This window comes from Xenopus laevis, chromosome 5L (genome assembly GCF_017654675.1).
Source record: "Xenopus laevis strain J_2021 chromosome 5L, Xenopus_laevis_v10.1, whole genome shotgun sequence".
NCBI lineage: Eukaryota > Metazoa > Chordata > Amphibia > Anura > Pipidae > Xenopus > Xenopus laevis.
In genome coordinates, this window is record NC_054379.1 from 65,704,941 (window position 1) to 65,729,237 (window position 24,297).

At 38.8% G+C, this 24,297-nt stretch overlaps 1 protein-coding gene across 3 annotated transcripts in view; it reads left to right on the forward strand.

The window, feature by feature from the left end:
- Positions 1-24,297, forward strand: part of pcmt1.L (protein-L-isoaspartate (D-aspartate) O-methyltransferase L homeolog) — a 50,993-nt gene that overhangs the window by 16,723 nt on the left and 9,973 nt on the right. For 2 of the 3 annotated variants that reach the window (XM_041562268.1, NM_001095164.1), the window contains exons 5-6: positions 6,584-6,704; positions 10,051-10,136. In XM_041562268.1, coding sequence (XP_041418202.1) covers positions 6,584-6,704; positions 10,051-10,136 — 207 coding nt within the window. Of the gene's footprint in view, positions 1-6,583; positions 6,705-10,050; positions 10,137-18,651; positions 19,154-24,297 lie in introns of those variants that run through there. The other variant, XM_018262043.2, reaches the window with a different exon arrangement.

Sequence of the window (24,297 nt, forward strand, 5' to 3'; positions counted from 1 at the left end):
AGATATATATAGATATATAGATATATATAGATATATAGATATAGATATAGATATATATATAGCATTTTCTATTTGTGATTATCCAATGGTGCATACTACAGGGTTATGGAAGAGAGCTGATAGTACAAGCTGATCCAGGGACTGGTCCAATTGCCGTCTTGGAGTCAGGAAGGAATGTTTCCACCTCTGAGGCCAACTGGAGAGGATTCAAATTCCTTCCTCTGGATCAACTAGCAATTAGGCAGGTTATTTGTAGACTTAAACGGTTGAACGTGATGACATGATTTTTTCAACCTAACTTACTATGCTACTATTATGAAAATACTTTACTTCGATGAAAGTGGTAAATATTAGGTGTTTCAAATACAAAAACCAGGTGATCCTTTCAAACTTAATTTAAACTCACGGCGGAGGCAGAGGTCTGACCTAAGTCAGTGATTTGAATTAATTCTATAAAAAGAGAAAAAAAACCCCAATTGCCTCCCACTCGTACAGCAGTTCCTCAAATGTTCAACTACCTATTAAGTATTTTGTGATTGCTGAAGGCAATCACTAACCAATAAAAATAATAATGTGCTTGGTTTTAACAAAATAAGATTACATTAAAGTGCAAGTGCAATAAAAAATTTTTTTATTCTATCGATTATACTTTAACTTAAAGGTTAATAAATACTTGGTAGAATTAATACTTCGCACAAATTAATAGCCTTATGATACAGTGTATTATCAGGTACCTTATGTTTTCACCCACAATCAATCCGACCAGGGAATTAATTAGAATAAAGATACTAAAGTGCTTTAAGTGCTGATTAGATTATTGTAAGATGGCAATTACCATAAATTCATAATTGCTTCCAAATTAATTATAAAGTGCTAGACAGTGCCAAGTAATTAATAATAAATAGATAATAAATAAGAGTAGTTGATATAAGGAGGACCACAATTGATGGGATAAATAATTGTTAAAAACACACAGAATGCTCAGGTTAAAAGGTTTTAAGCAAGAAATGGAAAATTGAAGGGGGTGGAGTTGTCCCAAAAACTGCTACCTGAATTGTTTTCTATCTCTGGGACACCACAAAGATAAGGAGGCAGAGTATCCGGGACTGTGGTCTCGTTTGTTAATCTAAATCCTATTCTGAAGAGAACCTAAATAACCCTAAAAAAACACAAATCCGCAGGCTCTTGTGAGCTTTAGTAGCAGAGAAGAGAGAGATACCCGAGCACTGGTAGAAGTAGATTTCTTACCCACCCCTTCTATTCCGTTAAAATTTTAGAATAATTTCGGTCTTTGGGTTAACGGAATAGAAGGGGTGGGTAAGAAATCTACTTCTACCAGTGCTCGGGTATCTCTCTCTTCTCTGCTACTAAAGCTCACAAGAGCCTGCGGATTTGTGGTTTTTTTAGGGTTATTTAGGTTCTCTTCAGAATAGGATTTAGATTAACAAACGAGACCACAGTCCCGGATACTCTGCCTCCTTATCTTTGTGGTGTCCCAGGGATAGAAAACAATTCAGGTAGCAGTTTTTGGGACAACTCCACCCCCTTCAATTTTCCATTTCTTGCTTAAAACCTTTCAACCTGAGCATTCTGTGTGTTTTTAACAATTATTTATCCCATCAATTGTGGTCCTCCTTATATCAACTACTCTATTTATTATCTATTTATTATTAATTACTTGGCACTGTCTAGCACTTTATAATTAATTTGGAAGCAATTATGAATTTATGGTAATTGCCATCTTACAATAATCTAATCAGCACTTAAAGCACTTTAGTATCTTTATTCTAATTAATTCCCTGGTCGGATTGATTGTGGGTGAAAACATAAGGTACCTGATAATACACTGTATCATAAGGCTATTAATTTGTGCGAAGTATTAATTCTACCAAGTATTTATTAACCTTTAAGTTAAAGTATAATCGATAGAATAAAAATTTTTTTTATTGCACTTGCACTTTAATGTAATCTTATTTTGTTAAAACCAAGCACATTATTATTTTTATTGGTTAGTGATTGCCTTCAGCAATCACAAAATACTTAATAGGTAGTTTAACATTTGAGGAACTGCTGTACGAGTGGGAGGCAATTGGGGTTCTTTTTCTCTTTTTATAGAAATATTAGGTGTTGCAAACATTTCCACCATTTTAGTAATAATTTGTATTAAAGGGGTTGTTCACCTTTGAGTTAATTTTTAGTATGATGTAGAGAGAGTGATATTCTGTGACAATCTGCAATTTGTTTTCATTTTTTATTATTTAAGGTTTTTTAGTTATTTAGCTTTTTAATCAGCAGCTCTTAAATTTACTCTAGCAACCATGCATTGATTTAAATAAGAGACTGGGATATGAATAGCAGAGGCCTTACTAGAAAGATGAGAAACAAAAATTAGCAATAAACATAAATTTGTAGCCTTACAGAACATTTGCTTTATTAGATGGGGTCAGCGACACCCATTTGAAAGCTGGTAAGAGTTAGAAGAAAAAGGCAAATAATTATAAAACTATAAAAAAATAAATAATTAAAACCAATGGAAAAGTTGCTTAGAATTGGCCATTATATAACATACTAAAAGTATACTTAAAGGTGAACCACCCCTTTAAAAATAAGAGACCGCTTTGAATACTTCACAATAATGACAGTCTACATATGTTTTTTTTTTTTTTGAGTAATTACATGTATGGGACCTCTTAACCAGAATGCTTTTAACCTGTTTTTTTTTTTTTCTCGATAAGGGGCCTTTTTGTAAATTGATTTATACAGCTTAGTTACCATCAATTACATTTATTACAGAGAAAAGTTTTTTTTAAAAAAATCTGAATTAATTAATTAAAAATGAGAGAGAGCCTGTAATTCTTGCTTTCTGGATACCGATTTTCTGGATAAGGGGTCCAATACCTGTATCACAGCCTACGTCTGCTGACCCTGCAAGTTCCCAAGTTCACTGCAAGTACTTTATGCGAAGGGATATGAAACCAAGAGAGTAAATAATTAACTGTGTAACTATACTTATGCCCATTTTTACATTGTTGAAAACAAATCTAGGTATGACAATATAACAACTTTTTATGCATTTCATTTAAAGCTATAGTTTACTGTAGAAAGTACATGCTGAGAATACATATTTTAGAATTTAGACATATGAAACCTCCTAAAAATACTGAATTATTTATAACTAATTTAACTGCCAATTTAATACTTTTATTTAAATTGGTTACAAAAATACATCTGGAGGTCAATGTATGCCGCTACAATTTTTCTCAATCTCTTTTCTTATGGTGTTTGCTGCTTTTGGCTTTGAAAAAGGATACATTACATTTTATGCCTCTGTGATCTGATATAGTTTCCAGCAATCAAGTATTTTTATTTGATTTGCTCTATTTATCTAAAGGTTAGAATACAAATTTACAGATAAATTGTTTTCCAACAGGACCATGAGGCACTGAAAATTGTCATTCAGTTAGCTCAAGGACTAAATATATCTTAATTCTTGCGAGAAAGTTATCGGACAAAATGAAACCTCATCCTACAAGTGGCACATATCTAACAATAATGTATACAATATAAATATCTGATCTGTAAACAATCTAAAAGATTTTCAAAATAAAAACAACAAGCAGTTGGACAACAAAGATTTTGTGGGACAGATAAGTCTTCCAACATCTTTAAGCATATCACAAACTTTCTATTTCTTTAAATTGAATTTGCTCTTTTAATACGAACATTTTCATTCCAGGTTTTACTTAAGTTTTAAAAGATAATTACAGTAAAACACAATTTTGTTAAGATAACTTGTTTCTTTGGATTTGATGTGGTGTCTTTTGAATTTTAGAAATAACCTTATTCTGCATTGCACATTGCTCTGTCAGCTGTCTCCCTTCGTTCATTTAATCCTTGTGCTGCAAGATTTCAGCGTCATTGCCAACTTCCAGTGCCAAGCCAAGCATTTCCACAAACAAACAGTGAACTTTAGTTGCCAGAGCTGTTTCACTACTCAAAACTTCTTAAAGGAATAGTTCAGTGTGAAAATAAAAATGGTGTAAATAGATAGGCTGTGCAAAATAAAAAATGTTTCTAATATAGTTAGTTAGCCAAAAATGTAATGTATAAAGGCTGGAATGAACAGATCTCTAATAAAACAGCCAGACTCCAACTTCCTGCTTTTCAGCTCTATAACGCTGAGTTAATCAGCGACTTGAAAGGGGGCCACATGGTACATTTCTGTTCAGTGAGTTTGTAATTGACCCTCAGCATTCAGCTCAGATTCAAAAGCATCAGGTATGACCCATGTGGCCCCCTTCTCAAGTCTCTGATTGGTTACGTAACCAGTCAGTGTAAACCAAGAGAGCTGAAAAGCAGGAAGTAGTGTTCTGACTGACATGTTATACATCAAATCACTCCAGCCTTTATACATTACATTTTTGGCTAACTAACTATATTAGAAACATTTTTTATTTTGCACAGCCTTATCTATTTACGCAGTTTTTATTTTTACACTGAACAATTCCTTTAAAACCCCTTAATTGTCCTACTATACAAACCTAAAAGAGCATGACTGACTTTTTTAATATACTCCTTTTGTATATAATCTTGGGATACTTATGGGTGTTTCTAAGAAATTTGTAATTTTGTATACATAACAGAATTTAGATTTTTTTTGCCATGTATTTATTTTAATTCAAAGGGGTTGTTCACCTGAGTTAACTTTTAGTATCATGCAGGGAGTGGTATTCTGAGACAATTTGCAATTAGTTTTAATTTTTTATTATTTGTGGTTTTTGAGTTAATTTGCTTTTTATTCAGCAGCTCTCTAGCTTGCAATTTTAGCAATCTGGTTGTAAGGGTCCAAATTACCCTAGCAACCAAACATTGAGCTGAATAAGAGACTGGAATAGGAGAGGGCCTGAATAGAAAGATGATCAATAAAAAGTAGCAGTAACAATACATTTGTAGCTTTACAGAGCTTTTGTTTTTTTTAGATGGGGTCAGTGACCTCTATTTAAAAGTTGGAAAGATTAAGAAGGCAAAACATTAAAATAAATAAATAATGAAGACCAATAGAAAAGTTGCTTCGAATTAGCCATATTTAAAGGTGAGCATCCATTTAAGCAGATATACGATTTTCCCACAATGTCCGTTGTAGATCTTTTACTGCTTAGTTGCTTGTTAATAGCTAGATAGACAGGATTATATGTTTACATACCTTTTTATAGACCAACATGATTATTTCTTGTAGCAAACTACGATACCATGTGGCTACAGATATTGAAATGTCATGTAGGTTAATATAGTTTTCTTCCTTGGCAAACAAAAAAATCTATTTGTAGCTATTAGCGATGTGTGCCGGCCCGAAGCCCACAGGACCCACGAGTCTAGCGGCATCGGGCTGACCTCCACACAACCGTTGCAAGCTGTCGGTGTGTCTGGGCTCAACATCGACATGTGCCCATTCGGGCCACAACCTAACTATGCCCGCTGCCTCCAGTGGTGAGTCCTTTTATACTTTTGCGCCTGCTCGCCCTGCCCCTTTCATGACGTCCGAGAGCAGCAGGTGTATAAATACAAGCACCTGCCTATAAGGGTCGAGTGCAGGTAGACTTTTTGTTGACCTGCACATCACTAGTAGCTATATAGTAGCTTCAGATGTTAAAACATAAAAAGCTACATACTGTAATGGCCACTTATCTGGTAAATAGTTAAGTCTGACCAATCTTCCAAGTGGATTGTGAAGTGGAGATGTGTTTCAGATGACATTTAGCTTCAGCTTGATAAAAGCACTTTGGGTCTTTGCTTAGAATTTCTGAAGGTTTCTTGAGGCATGTGAAGGGAAACTTACCTCCTCTGCTAACTTTTTTCAAATAGCCCCATTTGCTTTTTATTCTGACCGCATAAAAGTGAACCATACACAGTGGCAGTTTTGTTGACTCCAAACATGTTAGTATGTTTTGTTTTTGGCAAGCGATCTCACACATAGAGACTGGGACCAGAAATTAAGCAGCAAAATATGGCAGGTTGATGCATTTAGTGGGTGGTGGAGATGGTTGGGGGGGAGGGGATAGAGGTTTTTGTCACTCTTTAAAGGACAACAAAAGGTTAAATAAACCCCTTTGGATGACTTACAGGACTGACTTATTTCTGTCATCCTGCTGGCATTTTGTAGGAAATTTCCTGTGTGAAGATAGTGAGTTGGCTAACCATATAGCTTCCTGTTTCCTCCCCGCTGTCTCGGCCAGTCTTGAGTCCCATCAAGCAATTTGTGTCCATTGAGCATGCTTGTGAAATAGGCTTTCCTCCCAGAAACAATGACGCACTTGTTTGCATGCGCATCATCATTGACACACCTATCTGGCATTCGGTGATTGAAGATGACGTGCACTCGGGTTAAGGGGAACAAATTTTCGCTCATGCACATTATCAATTTGTAGGCTGATGAAGCAGCGCTTACATTAGTAATATGTGGTGGGGTTAATGCAGAAGGGATGCAAGTGTGAATGAGCAAAACAAAAGAATACATGGATTTTATGAGCTCCTTTAATATTGTTTTAACTGAATTAGAGCATTCTAACATTTTATTCTTTCACAGGTTGGCCCAAAGGGAAAAGTAGTAGGGATTGACCATATCAAAGAATTAGTAGATGATTCTGTAAATAATGTAAAAAAAGATGACCCAACCTTATTGTCTTCAGGCCGAGTGAAGCTATTAGGTGAGACTTTTTTCTTGTCTTCACTCATGCTCAGAATGCTTGGTTTAAATGTGTTTCACCCACAGACCTATGCCTCTTTGTTAGTGAAACAGGTAAGTTTATAGTATATTCTGGGGTCAGCAAGACTCTGTGCCAACCGGAGCAGGGCTATGGTCCATAAGGCACATGAATATAATGCTTTTTCCAGCTGGGTACCCCAATCCACGTCAAAGATACCAATGACCTTCATTATTTGCAGGGTTGAACCACTGACTAACTACTAGTTTTTGTGTCCTTCAATATTTGATGGTCTACTAGTGGTTTCACTGTTGGACAAGGATGTTCAGACTTTTACATAACTCCTCAAGAGTTTTTACTAAGATTCTGACCTTCAGTTAATTCCCTGTTCAGAAAATTTATTTATATACGTTTGTGAGAAGTTTCTCAGTTTCCCTTGGACAATTTAAAGGGGTTGTTCTTCTTAACCTTTAGTATGACCTTTTTGATTGGCCTATTCTAAATATATTTTTATTGCTCTGTGAGGCTACAGTTTACTATTGCTACTTTTTACTATTTTCTTTTCTATTCACACACTCTTCTATTTATCTTCCAGCTATCATTCAAACCATTGCCTGGTTGCTAGAATAAACTGGACCCTAGCAATCCGATAACTTCTGAAATTCCAAGTTTCTGTACCAAAAACTAAATAGATCAAAAACCATAAATTTCAAATTGTCTACATCATACTAAAGTTATTTTGAAGGTGAACTCCCTCCTTTAATGAACCTATTACAAAGGTGTTTGAAAAAGGCAAAATATTGTTTCTCTGTAGGTTTATTCGAAGCTGCTTGTCAACCCTCACACAGCATTGTAGTTTTTCATATACACCCAGTTGCACCTAAAACATCTTTAATGGGAGATCTGCACTCATTATCATTGGGATCACACCTTGAAACAAACCGCATCTCTTAACGCTCAAGAATCTCTACATTGGTGGCTAGAGCAAAACATGTGGACTACATTAACAGAGAATGCCATTTAAACAGGATAGTAAGCAATGCTTGAGAATCTGGGGCTCTGATCACTAAAATGGGAGTAGCCTAAAAAATGAAAGACCATTACATAAACCTATTAGGAGGTACTAAGTCAACAAAGGAAGTTGCCCAAATACTACAGTGGGCTCATCAAGAATTTAGCTCTCAGGAATTGAGTATTGGGAAGCCTATTACCTTATTCATTGATGGCTACATCAGAATTAAAGGGGCTGTTCGCCTTTCTTTACTGCTACCTATAAAATGAGAAATTATGCTCCCATAAGCATACTAATCTATGTTTCAAACATATTATGTCTCTATTTAGCAGAGTAAGTTGTTAAACCAAAAGAATAGCTGGAATTCTCAGAGGTATCCAAGAAAGTTTTCAAGGGGCAGATCTTTAATCCTGTATGCAGTAGGAGCGTCCTGACGTCAGAGACTGCTTTTCCCTTACTATCCTTCCCCTTCCCTCCCCCAGCATTTCTATTTGATCTTTCGCACAAAAAAAGTCTGCTCACTGAAACAAAATTGCTCTCCACTCGCTCCCCCAGCATTTATATCTGATCGTTCACACAAAAAAAGTCTGCTCACTGAAACACATATGCTTTCCACTCGCTTCCCCCTACCCCAGTATTTGTATCTGATGAAAAGGAGCTTCCAGCCTTTCTGAAACTAACATGCTCCCCTGGCTCACTGTCTGCTACCCGTCCCTCACCCGTAGCAGCGTACTATATCAAGGGAAAGCTGACAGAGAAGAGCTTATGTCCCGATGACTTATTAACCAGTAAGAAGAGAGAATGCAAAATAAGCGAGATGCGGGCATGCGTAGAATCCTCAAACAATCAGACTTACCCATCTCCAGACCTGCCACTTACCCAGGGGTAGGCAACCCACGGCTCCGGAGCCTCATGTGGCTCTTCATCCTGCTTGCTGCGGCTCGGTCTATCGTCGTCTATACAGCCCTAACACCTGCTGGCGGCTTCTTGAGCGACTGCGGTACGCTAACGGTCAGCTTACCGTGGTAGCATACTCAGGAAGCCGCCAGCAGGTGCGAGGGCTGTATAGACGTCCCAGGAGTGACAGGCAAGACTGAGCCACAGCAAGATGATTCATCATGGTCCTTACCGCGGTCACACACTCAAGACAATAGAGGGAAGACCAGCATGGAACTTCAGAAACAGAAGTCACACAACAGATAAGACCACTAGCATTTAATAGGGCTATTCAGTGTTTAATTTATTTCAAAGTAGGCCTACACATTACACACTGCACTTCTGTTTGTTGTATTCTGTTGTTGTAACAGTTAAAATGAAAAAAAAGGTTAAAACTTTTAAAAGTTTATCAGCTGTATTATGTTTTGCGGCTCCAGACAAATTTTCTTTAGTGGAAGAGGGGGCAAAATGACTCTTTTGATAGTAAAGGTTGCTGACCCCTGCACTAACCTTTCAGATCAGCACAGATCAGCCGATGTTCTGCCCCTACAGCAATCGTACAAAAGTTAAGTCCGACAAAAGCTAGTGACAGTCTTCCACTGAAGATCGGCAATATATGCAGAGATATCGGCAGTTGACAAAAATTTTGTAACCTGTCCGATTGACTGAATGACCGACGTCGGGGCGCTCCAAACACGATCCAAAAATCATACGAATCGAGGTTGGATCTTTGCGTTTATGGCCAGCTTAACACTTTAGTTTAACACGCAGATACAGTTCAGAGTAAAAGAGAGTCGGAGAACCCCCTCCTGTGCTGCTTCTCCTAACTGCTGTCCTAGAAAGAAATGCTAACTTCACAGGTAATTTTCTAAAGAACGATAGAGATTTTTTAAAAGACATATATTACAAATGTACTTCAAATTACCTAATCTTTTTTAATAAATGCATTTATGTGAAGGTGAACAATCCCTTTAAAGCGTGAGAACTTTTTCAGGCTCAGTTGATGTTATAGTTTTGAGACATGATGTTAGTCCATTTTTATACAGGTTTAAAGGTTATAACATGACAGAGTTTTAATTCCATTCAGTAACTATTAAAAGGTAATAGTCACTTTAGACCTGTGAAAAGTATAAGCATAAACAGTACTGTACTGACTGTCTATTTTTTTACTGTATAGTGAAAATATATAACATAAGATCACTGGTTACACATGCAGTGCTGTAAGTAATGATCTCGCTTGTTCTGTGTTTAAAGATAAACATATATTTCCCTCTCTCAAGATGACATTGTTTGGTATTTTCTTTGTTTTACTTGCTCTGTACCTTAACAGACAAATGTATTTTTGAGGTTTATACAATTCTTTTTAGTGAAAACTAAAAATGTTGTTTTTATTTATTTTAGTTGGAGATGGGAGAATGGGTTACCCAGAAGAAGCACCGTATGATGCTATTCATGTAGGAGCAGCTGCACCTGTTGTACCCCAAGCTGTAGGTATTCTATTGATAAGGTGCCAAAGATGTTTCATTATTATCTATGAATACTGAAAGCCTACTGACAATGAGTTCTCTCTGTTGTGCATGTCCCCTAAATCAATATAAAAGCAAGTGGTTAGTAGTTACGTAGGACTTAACACTTTGTTGCCTCCTTGCTTTGATGATGCTAATAAACACCTGCAGGCCTAAATCTTAGGTTTGACATATCTTGCCATGTTTAATTCAATTTTGTTTAATTCTGTGTCCTTGTGCAAAATTTAGTTAAAAATTTGAGTTAGATATTGATAACATGGCAATTAGAACATTTTCTTATCTATGCCTTTGAACTCCATACACTTTGTGTCAAATACGTCTATCACCGTATCCAGTTGTCTCACAAGTGGCTGCTTATATATACAATGTACACTATACATCGCTGAAAATCTTGTCTCACTCCACATGCTTCATTATGATCATAAAATAATTTTACTCCCATTTTGGGTATAGCTTATCAGGGTAAAATTCATTAGCCTAGGAATAATGATTCACTTAAATTAAATTATTTACATTATTAATCATGAATTGTTAAATATTAATTATCGATAATTATTATTAATGCCCTTGTGTCTTTATCTATTTACAATTTACGGTATATACTAAGATTATGAATTACTAAATATTTATGACATCATTGACACATTGACATTAATTTCTTATAATCATTTAATACATTAAGATGAACACTTTTTAAAATTTAACGGTTTTTGTTAAATATTCATAGTTAATATCTGTTGAATGAAATTGAGGGTTTATTTATTTATTTGTTAATTCATTTGTTTGTTCATCTTTGTATTTTCCTTGGCTTTTTTCATAACTTGCTTTCAAACAACATTTTTACCTATGTTTTAACAAACAAGCATGGTTCTATACGGCAGGGTTTTAATTAACTCATAGCAACGATAAGGACATCGCTAACATCTGTTTTTTATTCCAAATGATTGAATTAAATTAGTGATGTCATTTCCTTTGAGAATCGTTTCAAAAAGCCGTTGAGAGTTTGTGTGAACTTGTGCCTATGACTACGTATCGCATGGATACGAAACGCGTCAGGACAGTTTGGTTTTAATGATTTGAAATAAAAGTTGTATTTTACCCATTTGAAGTGACGTCCGGCAGTGCTTGCCTATTTTCCTATACTTGACTAATAAACACCTTGCATGAATAGCTTGAAACTGTAGAATCCATGGCTTGGGCGTGGTATCTTTACTATTCTGTGGTGGATGACACTGAATGAGTTAAATAGCTTGTGTCAATAATTAAATCTAAATTTTATATATATAAAATAGAAGCAATATGGCACAACTGCAACTGTGCCTATAGAAGGCTGTCCAGTAAAACCACGGAGCAGGGCATTAGTGCAACCAAGAGGACACAGGTAATTTACTGATCCAGACCTGACATGGGATAACATAGATGCTTTATGGAAATATGTAATCCCAAATCAAAACAAATTTGGAGTCAAAAGGCATGTTATGGGTTTTGTTTGTTTTTATTAAACATCCATAAGTTTCTGTGTGTTCGACAAGTGTGGGAACTGCTAAGGGAGTGTTGCATGTGATCGAAGTGTTGCATGTGTTAAGCAGCGTTAAAAACCATAAGGCGTTTGTGTTTGCTGTGCATGCTGGGTGCAAGGAGGGAGAAAGTGCAAATAACGGACTGCTGTGTGTTCTGAGAGTTATCTGACTGAGACAAACTGCTTTTTCTTTTCTCTTTTTGTGTTTTAGCCTGAGAGTTTCTAAGAGGAACATTTTTTAAAGTTAATAAGGGGTTGTTATTTTACTGCTGGTAGCAAACAGCATTTTCTTTTCTCTCTTTGCCTCTGCTTACTAATGGGGAGGAGTTAATCAGGTAAATTCTGATCAGGCTTCGTGTCCCAGTGAGTGTTGGAGCTGCTAAGCGAATGTTGCATGTAAGTTAAGTGTTAAGCAGCATTAAAAACCTTAAGGGTCAGGCCACACAAGCAGATTTGGGGAGATTAGTCACCCAAGCGACAAATCTCCTCTTCCCGAACTGCCTTCCCCCTGCCCTCCGCCAGCTAAAATGAAAATCGCCTGGGGGAAGGCACACGCAGTGCTTCGTTTTCCGAAGTTACCTCAATTCAATGCGACTTCGGAAAATGAAGCGCCGCTTATCCCTTCCCCTATGCCATTTTCATTTTAGCCGGCGGAGGGCAGGGGGAAGGCAGCTTGGGGAGATTGTCGCCCCGAGGAAAAGATTTGTCACTGGGGCGACTAATTTACCCGAATCTGCTTGTGTGACCAGACCCTAAGGCGTTTAAAACCAAAAAGGCATTTGTGAGGAATTGCACTTGGGAGACTTTAAGTATCCAGTGTAAATATGAGTGCAAGTGGGTTTTCTGGTATTACTCAGTGTGTGACTTGTCCCATGTATGTGGTGTTGGAGCAGCAATTCCATGCAGTGTTTGAAAGATGTCGGTGGGTTTTCATCTTGGAATCTGAGGGGGGAACTGGCAGCGGCAAACATGGTGGAGAAAAGGAGGCTCGCAGAGCAACCACTGGCAGGGTCCTGTGTAGTGGAGGGTGAAGGCTAATGGAGGCTGGTTTGTTAGTCACGAGGGGAAGTAGGGGACAGAAGGTAGGGGGGCAGGTCCACAGCTTGCCCAAAATAACAGATTTGCCATTTTGGCCGAAGATGCTGGGGAGGAAAGCTCTGAATTGGCATGTATGGAGCAGGCTGACTCTCAGAGCACCCTGGGAGGCAATGGCTCCAATACGGGTGGTGGGGGGAGTGCAAGGAAGGAAAGCCAGGTTCTAGTTATAAAGGATTTAATTATTAAAAGGTAGATTGGGTAATCTGCTGTAAGAACCCTTCATGCCGAGCGGTCTGCTGCCAGGGTTTGGCATGTGGTGGAACGAGTGGACAGATTATTGGGAGGGGCTGGGGAAGACCCGGCGGTCATGGTACTAAAGGGTACCACTGACAAATGTAGAGGATGTGGTGAAGTCCTTAAGAATGATTTTAAAAAAAACTTGGTGTAAAGTTGAGGCCGAGATATTACCTGTGCCACGAGCAACGTTAAGAAGACAGCGGGAGCTTAGGCAGATTAATGCATGTCTGAGAGATTGGTGTAGGGGGTCTTGAGTTTTTGGCGAACTGGACTGATTTCTCAATTGGCTACAGGCTATTTGCTAGGGATGGGCTGCACCTCAGTGATGATGGTGCAGTTGTTGTGGGAGAGAAGATGGCTAGAGGTTTGGAGAAGATTTTAAACTAGGCGTGGAGGGGGGTTCAGTAAAGAATTCAGTGGAAGATAGGTTAGATGAGAGTGCACAAAGGAAGGGAAAGGAAGGGAAAATGGGGGTAGAGATTTGGTTGGGGGTACTGTTAAGTATAAGGAGGACCACGTGTCATTTGTTCAATACGGTACAAGTGTTACATTTATGTTTGCAAATGCAAGGGGTCTGACTGGTAAAATGGGAGAGCTGGAGCTGCTGGAAGGAAAATATGATGTGACTGGTGTGGCCGAAGCATGGCTGAATGAGTTGCATGACTGGGCAGTTAAAGGGATACTGTCATGGGGAAAAAAAAAATTTTCAAAATGAATAGTGCTGCTCCAGCAGAATTCTGTACTGAAATCCATAGTGCTGGTCCAGCAGAATTCTGCACTGAAATCCATTTCTCAAAAGAGGAAACAGATTTTTTTTATATTGAATTTTGAAATCTGACATGGGGCTAGACATATTGTCAATTTCCCAGCTGCCCCAAGTCATGTGACTTGTGCTCTGATAAACTTAAATCACTCTTTACTGCTGTACTGCAAGTTGGAGTGATATCACCCCCTCCCTTTCCCCCCCAGCAGCCACACACAAGAACAATGGGAAGGTAACCAGATAGCAGCTCCCTAACACAAGATAACAGCTGCCTGGTAGATCTAAGAACAACACACAATAGGAAAAACCCATGTCTCACTGAGACACATTGTTACATTGAGAAGGAAAAACAGCAGCCTGCCAGAAAGAATTTCTCTCCTAAAGTGCAGGCACAAGTCACATGACCAGGGGCAGCTAGGAAATTGACAAAATGTCTAGCCCCATGTCAGATTTCAAAATTGAATATAAAAAAATCTGTTTGCTCTTTTGAGAAATGTATTTCAGTGCAGAATTCTGCTGGAGTAGCACTATTAACTGATGCGTTTTGAAAAAAAAAACATTTTCCGATGACCGGATCCCTTTAATATCAGCGGCTATACTTTGTTTCGGAGGGACAGAGGCAATAGAAAAGGAGGAGTGGTATGTCTGTTAGGCAGGATTTAAAAGATTATATATAGGAGGAGGTGATGTTAGAAAATGAGCGGGCAGAAGTCTTATGGGTGGAGTTCTTCACCAATTAAAGAGTCCAGCAAATAGTGCTAGTAATTGTAGGAGTATGCTATAAACCAGCTAATGTAAGTGAGGAGGAGGCTAAGCGCTTCATGCAAATAGAAAACGCTGCTAGTTTGGGTAAAGTATGATAATGTGGAATTTTAATTACCCAGATATTGACTGGAGCAACAGTACTGCCAGATCAGTTAATGGGAACAAGTTTAAAAACTTGTTGCATGACAATTTTATGTTACAGGTTGCTGAGGAGCCAACAAGAAAAAATTGCTATTCTGCATCTCAAAATCCAGAACTTATAGCAAATGTGCAAGTCATTGAATCCCTGGGTAATAGTGACCATAATGTTATATCATTTAATGTCTGGTGCAAAAACCAAATATACACTGGGGCAACAAAAACCATGAATTTCAGAAAAGCTAATTTTAGTTCCTTGGGGGCTGCCCTTCAGAGCATTGATTGGGGCATTATGTTTTCAGCTAAAAACACAGAACAGAAATTGTTGTCATTTAAAATTATATTAAATTGTAACTGTTCTCAATTTATTGAGTAAATGTAGAAGCACTGAGAATCACCCTATGTGACTTAATATAGAAGTAAAGAAGATAATAGGTAAGAAGAGAAAGGCATTTAAAAACTACAAGTCTGTTTGGACAGAAGCTGCATTTAATGAATATAAACACTATAATAAATGTTGTAAAACAGCAATCCGGTAGGCAAACAAAGGAATTGAAGAATGCATTGGGGCTGTGGCTAAAACTAATCCCAAAAAAAGTTTAAGTTTATTAATAGTTAAAAGATGCGGGTTGAGAGTGTTGCTCCTTTAAATAATGGTACCACTATGGTTCTAACAGATACAGAAAAGCCAAATGTGCTAAATCAGTTCTTTTCTTCAGTGTATACAATGGAGGAGTTTCCAGGCTCACTTCATAGCTGTACTGATGGCTCAGTTCAATCTAGTCAGTGGCTGACTCAGGATATGATTCATAAAGCTTTAATAAAAATAAATGTAAACAAGGCGCCAGGGCCAGATGGCATACACCCCTGGGTTCTAAGAGAATTTAGTTAAGTTTTAGACGGCCCCTATTTCTGATTTTCTCATATTTGCTTTTCATCTTGTTTGGTACCTATGGATTGGAGATATTAAAAAGGGATTACAATCTCCACCTGGCAATTATAGGCCAGTGAATTTGACATCTCTGGTGGGCAAATTATTTGAAGGCTTGATAAGGTATCACATTCAAAATTTTGTCCTAGTGAATGACATTATGAGCAGCAATCAGCATGGCTTTATGAAGGACAGGTCATGTGAGACAAATTTGATTGCTTTTTATAATGAGATAATTAAGATGCTGAAAAGTGTGGGGGGCTGTAGATGTGATCTATTTGGATTTTGCCAAAGTGTTTGGTACCATCCCCCACAAACTACTGCTTTCTAAACTAAGGTCTGTTGGGCTTAATGAAATAGTTTGGACATGGATAGGAAACTGGCTACAGGATCAGGTACAGAGGGTGGTTGTTAATGGCACATTCTCTCCTTGGAGTAAGGGTCTTAGTGGGGTCTCTCAGGGCTTGCTATTGGGTCCACTTTTATTAAACTTATTCATTAATGTCTTAGGGGAGGGTATTGTAAGTAATGTATCAGTGTTTGCAGATGACACAGAACTATCTAGCCCAATTAATTCCATTCCGGATGTGGCATCCTTGCAACAGGATCTTGACAAACTGGCAATCTAGGCAGCTAAGTGGCAAATGAGATTCAATGTTGATAAAATATCCAAGCCACTTATATCCTTAATGGGACTGCACTAGGCAAATCTATTATGGAAAAGGACCTTGGAGTCCTTGTATATGATAAACTTGGCTGTAGCAAGCAACGCCAGTCAGCAGCGTGAAGGGCAAATAAGGTCTTGAGCTGTATTTAATGGGGCATTGATTCTCAGCAGAAAGGGGTCATTCTTCCACTGTATAGAGCACTGGTAAGGCCCAATCTAGAATATGCCGTACATTTTTGGTCTCCAGTGCTCTAACAGGACATTATTGTATTAGAGAGGGTAGAGAGAAGGGCAAATAAGCTGGTAAAAGGTATGGAAAATCTTAGCTATGAGGAAAGACTCGCCGAATTGGGGATGTTCACACTGGAGAAGAGGCGCTTAATCGGTGATATAACTATGTATAAATATATAAGGGGATCATATAATAATCTCCCTAATGCTTTATTTACCAGTAGGTCTTTCTAGCTGACACAATGTCACCCATTCCGATTAGAAAAAAACAGGTTCTGCCTAAATATTCGTAAGGGTTTTTTACAGTGAGAGCTGTGAAGATGTGGCATTCTCTCCCTGAATTAGCTGTACAGGCTGATACATTAGTTAGCTTTAAAAAGGGGTTGGATAGCTGTTTAGCAAGTAAGGGAATACATGGTTATGGAAGATAGCTCATAGTACAACTTGATCCAGGGTCCATTTTGTAGTCAGGAAGGAATTTTCCCCCCTCTGAAGCAAATTGGAGAGGCTTCACATGGGGGTTTTGCCTTTCTCTGGGTCAACTAGCAGTTAGACAGTTTAAAAAATAGTTAAAAGTTTGAAATAGATGGTTGTGTGTCTTTTTTCAACCTAACTTACTATATGTTACTATATGTAGGAGACACAGAAAAAAATATTCTGTAGTCTTTTAAGACTTGAACTTTATGGGGCAAATTCACTAAGCGACGAAAATACTCTAGCAACACCTTCGCCGCACTTCGCCAGGTGAAGTTTTGCCAGGGCACAGCTAATTCACTAAAATCCAAAGTTGCGCTCAGAGATGCGAAAGGTAGCGAAGTTGCGCTAGCGTTAATTCGTCAAGCAAAGCCTTGCGTAAGGGTGGCGTAAGTAGCACTAGAGTAGGTCCACTTTGCTAGCGAATTTACGCCAGCACCCTTTAGTAAATGGGCGTAGTAACGAAATTACTTCACGCTGGCGAATTTGCACTAGCTTTAGCCGCTTCGCACTTTAGTGAATTTGCCCCCATGACTTTAGCACAAAACACTGTGTATGGTGGACAGCCAACACTAATCATGATCCTGAAAAAAAAATCCCATGGTGAACCATTATGTGGTGGGGATGGAAACAGGTTAGAATTTGGGCCAAAATGGTTGGAGTGAAATACAAGAAAACCTATTTTAGTGTGCTGGAGGTTCACCTTCCAGGGAAATAATGACACAGAGACAAATACTACACTGGGATGGTTTTAAAAAAAATAAATAAATAAATAACAAAAGCTGTAATGGTCCAGACCCCAATCCAATGAAAAATCTGTGGCAAAACAAACAAAAAAAATTCTACTTGCCAATGGTACCAATCCAACCTTTTGCAATGCAATGTTGTCAAGTGGAATTGTTCTACTTGAAATTCCCTGAAAATGGAAACACTTCTGTGTTTTAAGGATTTTTACTAAGAATGACTGTTTTCTTAGTATGTCATTTGTGGTGATATGAATCCTAGATAGAGTTCATATATGTGTCTTGTGGTTCTTTTAAAGTTTAGTAATTTGAATCGGACATTAGAATGCATGTATGACAAACATCATGGGTATTCACATAGTGTCACTGGGGGGTCCGGTTATTGTACCAATGCACAAAATATTTAGGTTTTTTTTGCTGTTCGTAGACCCTAGTAAAGACTTATCTTTTTCTATGGCTCTCCACTTCAAATCTCTTCTCTGAGCACTTTTGTAATTAACATTAATTTCCTGTGTTTAGTGTTTTTTGAGATATTTGCAGTTTTAGACTTGTAATACCAGCCTTTTGGCTATGTGTTAACTAAAACTGCTTATATCTCAGAAACCACTAAAGTAGAAAATATAATTAACTTACAATAGTGCTCAGAGGACCAGATGCTGAAGTAGAGGAATGAAACACATAGCACCACCATTTAGAGATCCTGTCTCTGTATTGAATCTGCATGTAGTTCTGAAGGGGCTTTAACTTGTGTTGTTATTTTATTATCATTATTATTATTATTAGGGAAGTTTAGATTTTTCTGTTGCACCAATAGGGTTTGGGAGCTAAATGCCTATTCTTTCTGGTGTCTCTATCTGTGTTTTCACAAGGATGATTTCGTGGTACATACAGGTCATATTTTCTATTATAGGTTGTTGAAGATCATGTGAGTCAGGCTTGGCAGGAAGATGCTGCAGGACGAGTTTTCATCCCCATGGTGTCTGTGCCCCCTAGGGCAGAAAAGGATATTTTATATAATTACCATTTAATCTTTTTCTCTGATTGCCATTGTAGGGGGCCTTTCCTCTCCCAGGCAAAACTTGGCTGTTAGCAGTGGAGTAATTCTCCTTTTGAAGACCTGGGATATCGGGGGGGGGGGGTTTAAATTGTTGTGCCCTTCTTTTTAGGAAAGGGATGTGCCTGTGTCCCTATACAAAGAAACATCGTAGAACTAGAATGCAGGGGATCACCATCCATCAAAATATTGTCAAAAACGGATGGTGTGTAGGGTCAGGTGAGTTAATCATATAGCAAGGAGAAGAGAGAAAGAACTGACCATGTAATTACACCTTCCCATCTATTACATCCAAAACCTCTTGTATGTAATGTAAACCTAACTTAATAATAAAATTAATAAATTATTAACATAAAAAGTCCAGTGCGATTCATTTAAAATAAGGGTTAGAAGCAGGGGGACAGAATTCCCAAAAGCAGGGGGTTGGTCACCACCATATACACGTACTGTGTATGAGTATCCAAACCTGCCTAACAGAGGTATTGTATAGCAATTTGGCATGTGTGATCCTGTAGTATATTAAGGGACCGGCAGAGTCGCCCATTCATTCACCCTCCGCTGCCAGCCCCTTCACCCACATGGAGTCCCCTCCCAAGGGTGATACAGTTGAAAACACTGTCCGAAGTGTAATGCTAAACCTTCAATGTGTACACACTGGCTGCCAACTGAGCTGTATTGTGCCTCGGGCACACCTTTGCAGTGAACAGGAGAGGTCCAGAGGCATTCGTCAGTCTCTTTGAGCATCGATTGTCATGGACTCCACTTCATTTTTAGATAAGACGCGCTTGCATTACCTGCAGTATTGCCGTTGATTTTCTTTCATAATTTATTTACTATGAGAACAGTGAATTAGGTCCTTACCATTAGGCATCATTCTCCCATATGCCCATAGCATTCAAAGTGCATAAGGATCGTAATCAAAAAGTACATACACCCTAATATAGTTGCCAATATAATATTACCCAATTATATTTGTGCAGTCACATATATAAAATTGAAAAATGTCAGTGGAGATTGAGGCTGATTACTAAACCCAAAAAGATATTCGGAGCAGGCTGAATCATAAGCAGCTATTAGCCTGCAGGTTAGCAACAAACTATTATTATTGAATAAAGGCAAAACCGCTACATTAAGTAGTGGAGAGTGAAACACACACCCATCCAGTTACAATGTAGCAAGCCAACCAGTTCAGGCTATGGTTGCAACAATGTCTTAAAATATAACTTTTAATTTAAATTAATGTAAAAAGCTTATCTGGCAACACCAACATATACACTCACAGCATGTGAAACTCTACACCATGCAGGACCATATCCTATAATAACACACAATTAAAAACAGTTGCGCAGGCTGAAACGGTGGTGGATAATGATATATACTAGTCACGGATTTTAATATCCACTGTTATTGCCAGCTTCAAAAGGGATAGAAAGTTCAGTTGCCATCAGTGCCCACCCTTCCTCCTACCTAGCTACGTTGGGAAGAGTGGGAGCTATCCACACCACCTACGCCGCCCAGGTAGGCGTAGGGGACATTGTTGCAACCATAGCCTGAACTGGTTGGCTTGCTACATTGTAACTGGATGGGTGGGTGTTTCACTCTCCACTACTTAATGTAGCTGTTTTGCCTTTTTTCAATTTAGATTAATAAACCCATCTCGTATATGATAATTCTAGAAAGGAATTACTTGATACAAAGTATCATATCTGATGAGAAAAGAATAACAAAGTAACAATACACACTGAATTGGTAGTATGTATTAGGCTATAATAGCACAGATATAGCCACCAACTAAATATTAGAATTTGAAACTTATTAAAACATTTTTTGTGTGTTAAATGAATACATTCATAATGATACTTTCATTGAGACCAATAGGGCTCAATGCATTGATTGTGAAAATCAATTCACTCACCGTAGACAAAAGGGCTGTTTCTAGATCTCCCCCTCTTATCTCCAGGGAAACCTTCAAGAGACACATGACTCTTAAGTCCTTACTTGAATGATTGCCACCAGTAAGTCTCCATTTTTTGGAATGCCTCAGTGTTTTATTTTGCTTTGATCCAATCAAAGCAAATGGGAAGGGCAGTTGGTGTCTCAAAACGTTTGATCGTGACCTGTGTGTCTTAAGTACTTCGATAAATCTGGGAACACCCCACTTTTGACTAAGGTATAGGTTTTCCAATTTTTTTCAGAGTACGTATAACTGGTGGCGGGACAGGCCAGTACCAATACCTTTTCCCCATAATTTAATTTTTTTTTGCATTGATCCAATCTGGTGCATTATCAATGCTTGCAATATGCTCTAGTAGTCGTTTTTTGAAAGCACAGTTGGTTTTACCAATGTTGATCTTATTGCAAGGGCAGATAAGCATATAAATGATATTGGTTGTAGTGCATGTAAAGCTATGCATATTTATACGTTTTCTCCCGAATCTGTCCACGACATGGTTCTTATTATGCATGTACTTGCAAGCTTTGCATTTGCCACATGCAAATTTACCAGTACGTGCTGGTATCTTTTCAGGTTTAGTGAAATTACTTTTCAGAAGCCTGTCGGTGCTCATCTGCAACAGGTAAGAGGACGTAGATCTAGCATCGTGGCTAGGACTGGATCATTTTGTAGAACATGCCAATGTTTTTTCAAAACTGAATCAATGAAAGGTCACTGTTTGCAAAAATTACGACGTAAACACAGGAATTCTCCAACAGGAATTCCCCTTTTAGTAGCCATAGGATGATGGCTGTGAAAGTGTAAAATTGAATTAGTTGCTGTTGATTTGCAAAATAAATCATTGCAAATAGTACCTTCTTCCTTAATGGCCAATTTTCAGAATTCAGATAGTTCCTCCTCGTTACCCGTCCAAAAGAACACCAGATCATCAATGTATCGAAACCAATATGATATGTATTTGGTGTACTGGGCCATCTGGTCTCCAAAAACCCAATTAGCCTCCCACCAATCCATAAACAAATTGGCATATGTTGGAGCAAATGCTGCACCCATCAAAACACCCCACACTTGTAAATAAAATTTTTCTTGAAATACAAAAAGTTATGATGTAGGCAGAAATCAGCTCGATCTGATACAAAATCTATGTATTGGCTATCCCAGTCGCTTTCAGTTTCCATGAAAAAGTGAATAGCTTGCTTATAAACATCATTGTGTAGTGCCTTGGGCTTCTAGTGATCAGACCTGCTTGAAAACCATCCTATATAATAAAGTTGAAGTGTCTCTGCGTCCAGTCCCTGTGTCCGTGGGATTGCGCTACTGCGCATGTGCCCCACGGACCGTCTCGCCGCGGGACAGTGCTGTGATCCACTGGTGAGGGTGACTGAGGGGGTGCCCGTTACTCTGCAGCGTGTAGTCGCTCTGCACCAGGGTTTGTGCATCTCTGTAGCTCTGCGCCTGCTGCATGCCGCCGGGATCCGCGTGCACGATGGAGAAGCCGGAGCCCAGCAGGTTGTAGTGGTTGGACGCAGTAGTCACCATGATTCTCCGAGCGTGACTGATATGTCTGCTTAAAGGAGCCGAGCATTTGACAGCTTCTTCCCCTCGCCCCGGGTGCCCCTCTCCCTTCTGCCTGTGTGTGTGTCTGTCTCGCTGCAGCAGCCCGTGCTTGAGCATGCCTCTTTGTCCCCCGCCTCTTTGCTCCTTCCATTGGCTCTATGCTCTTTGCTTTACGTGGATACCTCTAGCAACCGGACATTTTCTAGTGCAGCCAATGGATGAAGACCCAAACAGCTCCGCCCACCCCCTCATCCAACCTGCGGGATGCTGAGCGCACATGGGAGAGCAAGGATTTGTACTATCGGTTAGGGGCACCATGGCCAGCCAACTGGACTGGAGCCTGATTTCTTAGACCAGTGTGTACTTGCGCCCATCTCAACAGCTCACACCTCACTTCTTCAGCCTATTCTTATGAAACTTTAGGAGAACCCTTAGTCCTGGCTGGGAGACCACCAGAGGGCTAATGATGAGACGTTACACCGGGGTCAGTAGCCCAGCAGAGGGTCACACCAACGGGAGTGCCAATGATGTCATTGTAATTAGCAACAATGTAATTAGATGGGAAGCAAAAGCATTCAGCCTGGCGAACGGTAACGTATTTACATTTTTCAGACTACATATGTTCTAGCGCCCGTTAATTACGTCTATCTACTTCGCTAGAACAATTCGGGCGCTAGAACATATGTACGCTCTGGTCGGCGAACGGTAACGTATTTACGTTTTTCAGACTATCACCCACAATGGTAAAACACGCCACAGCATAAGGGTGTGTGTGTGAGGTGTTTGACTACATATGGACCTCTATTGTTATTGGATTAAGCCCCTGTAACATGTCATTTAGTACACCATTAGTTATTGGTCAAAGGGAGTACATGTTGGACGCAGAGACACTTCAACTTTATTATATAGGAGGACTAGACATTAAGCCCGTTAAATTAACGGGCGCTAGAACATATGTAGTCAAACATTTATAAAAACTTCACTTCTCTGTGTTTCAGATACTTCCTGCCCCCCTGTGCATGCACCTACGTTTTCTGGTGCTGCAGTGCGTGATAGTCTGAAGTGCCAGCTTCTTGAAACACATGTAAGGTGATCTGCTCCACTTGGTGAAGGTTTGGAGTTTGACACCAATTATAGGTGCCTTTGTACTAAGTCTACAAAGGAGGGTGTTCTAGCGCCCGTTGATTTAACGGGCTTAATGTCTAGTCTGTAATAAGATCATTATACATTGATCTAAAGCATACAGTCGGATCTCCTGATAATTTCTGATAGTATGAGGCATCGCTCAGAGCCTCTGTGAGGTACATAACCGTGGCCAAATAACTGTTACCCCCTTTATCAGAGGGTTATATAATTGCATACTCCCATGATGTTATCTGTTGTATGGCTATTTTCTCATCCTCACTGAGATTATCATTTCTACAATTGGATATGTTCATAAACTCCCTCCCTCAACTCTACTGTTCCTTGAAGGGCATAAACGGACTTTTTGGTTTCAAAGATTTTACTGGATTAGTCTGGTCTGTCAACAATTTGTTTAGATCCAATAGGGCTTGCTCAAATGATGCCTGTTCTGTTATCTGGCTAGTTGATGAGTGTGTTAAATCATATGGATTTTGTGGATGTTAACCAGAAATTGATCATCATGAATTCAATCCTGTTTGGAATGTTTCTTAAAGGGATCCTGCCATCAGAAAACATGTTTTTTTCAAAACGCATCAGTTAATAGTGCTGCTCTGCACTGAAATCCATTTCTCAAAACAGTGAACAGATTTTTTTTATATTCAATTTTAAAACCTGACATGGGGCTAGACATATTGTCATATTTCCCAGCTGCCCCCAGTCATGTGACTTGTGCCTGCACTCTAGGAGAGAAATGCTTTCTGGCAGGCTGCTGTTTTTCCTTCTCAATGTAACTGAAGTGTCTCAGTGGGACATGGGTTTTTACTATTGAGTGTTGTTCTTAGACCTACCAGGCAGCTGTTATCTTG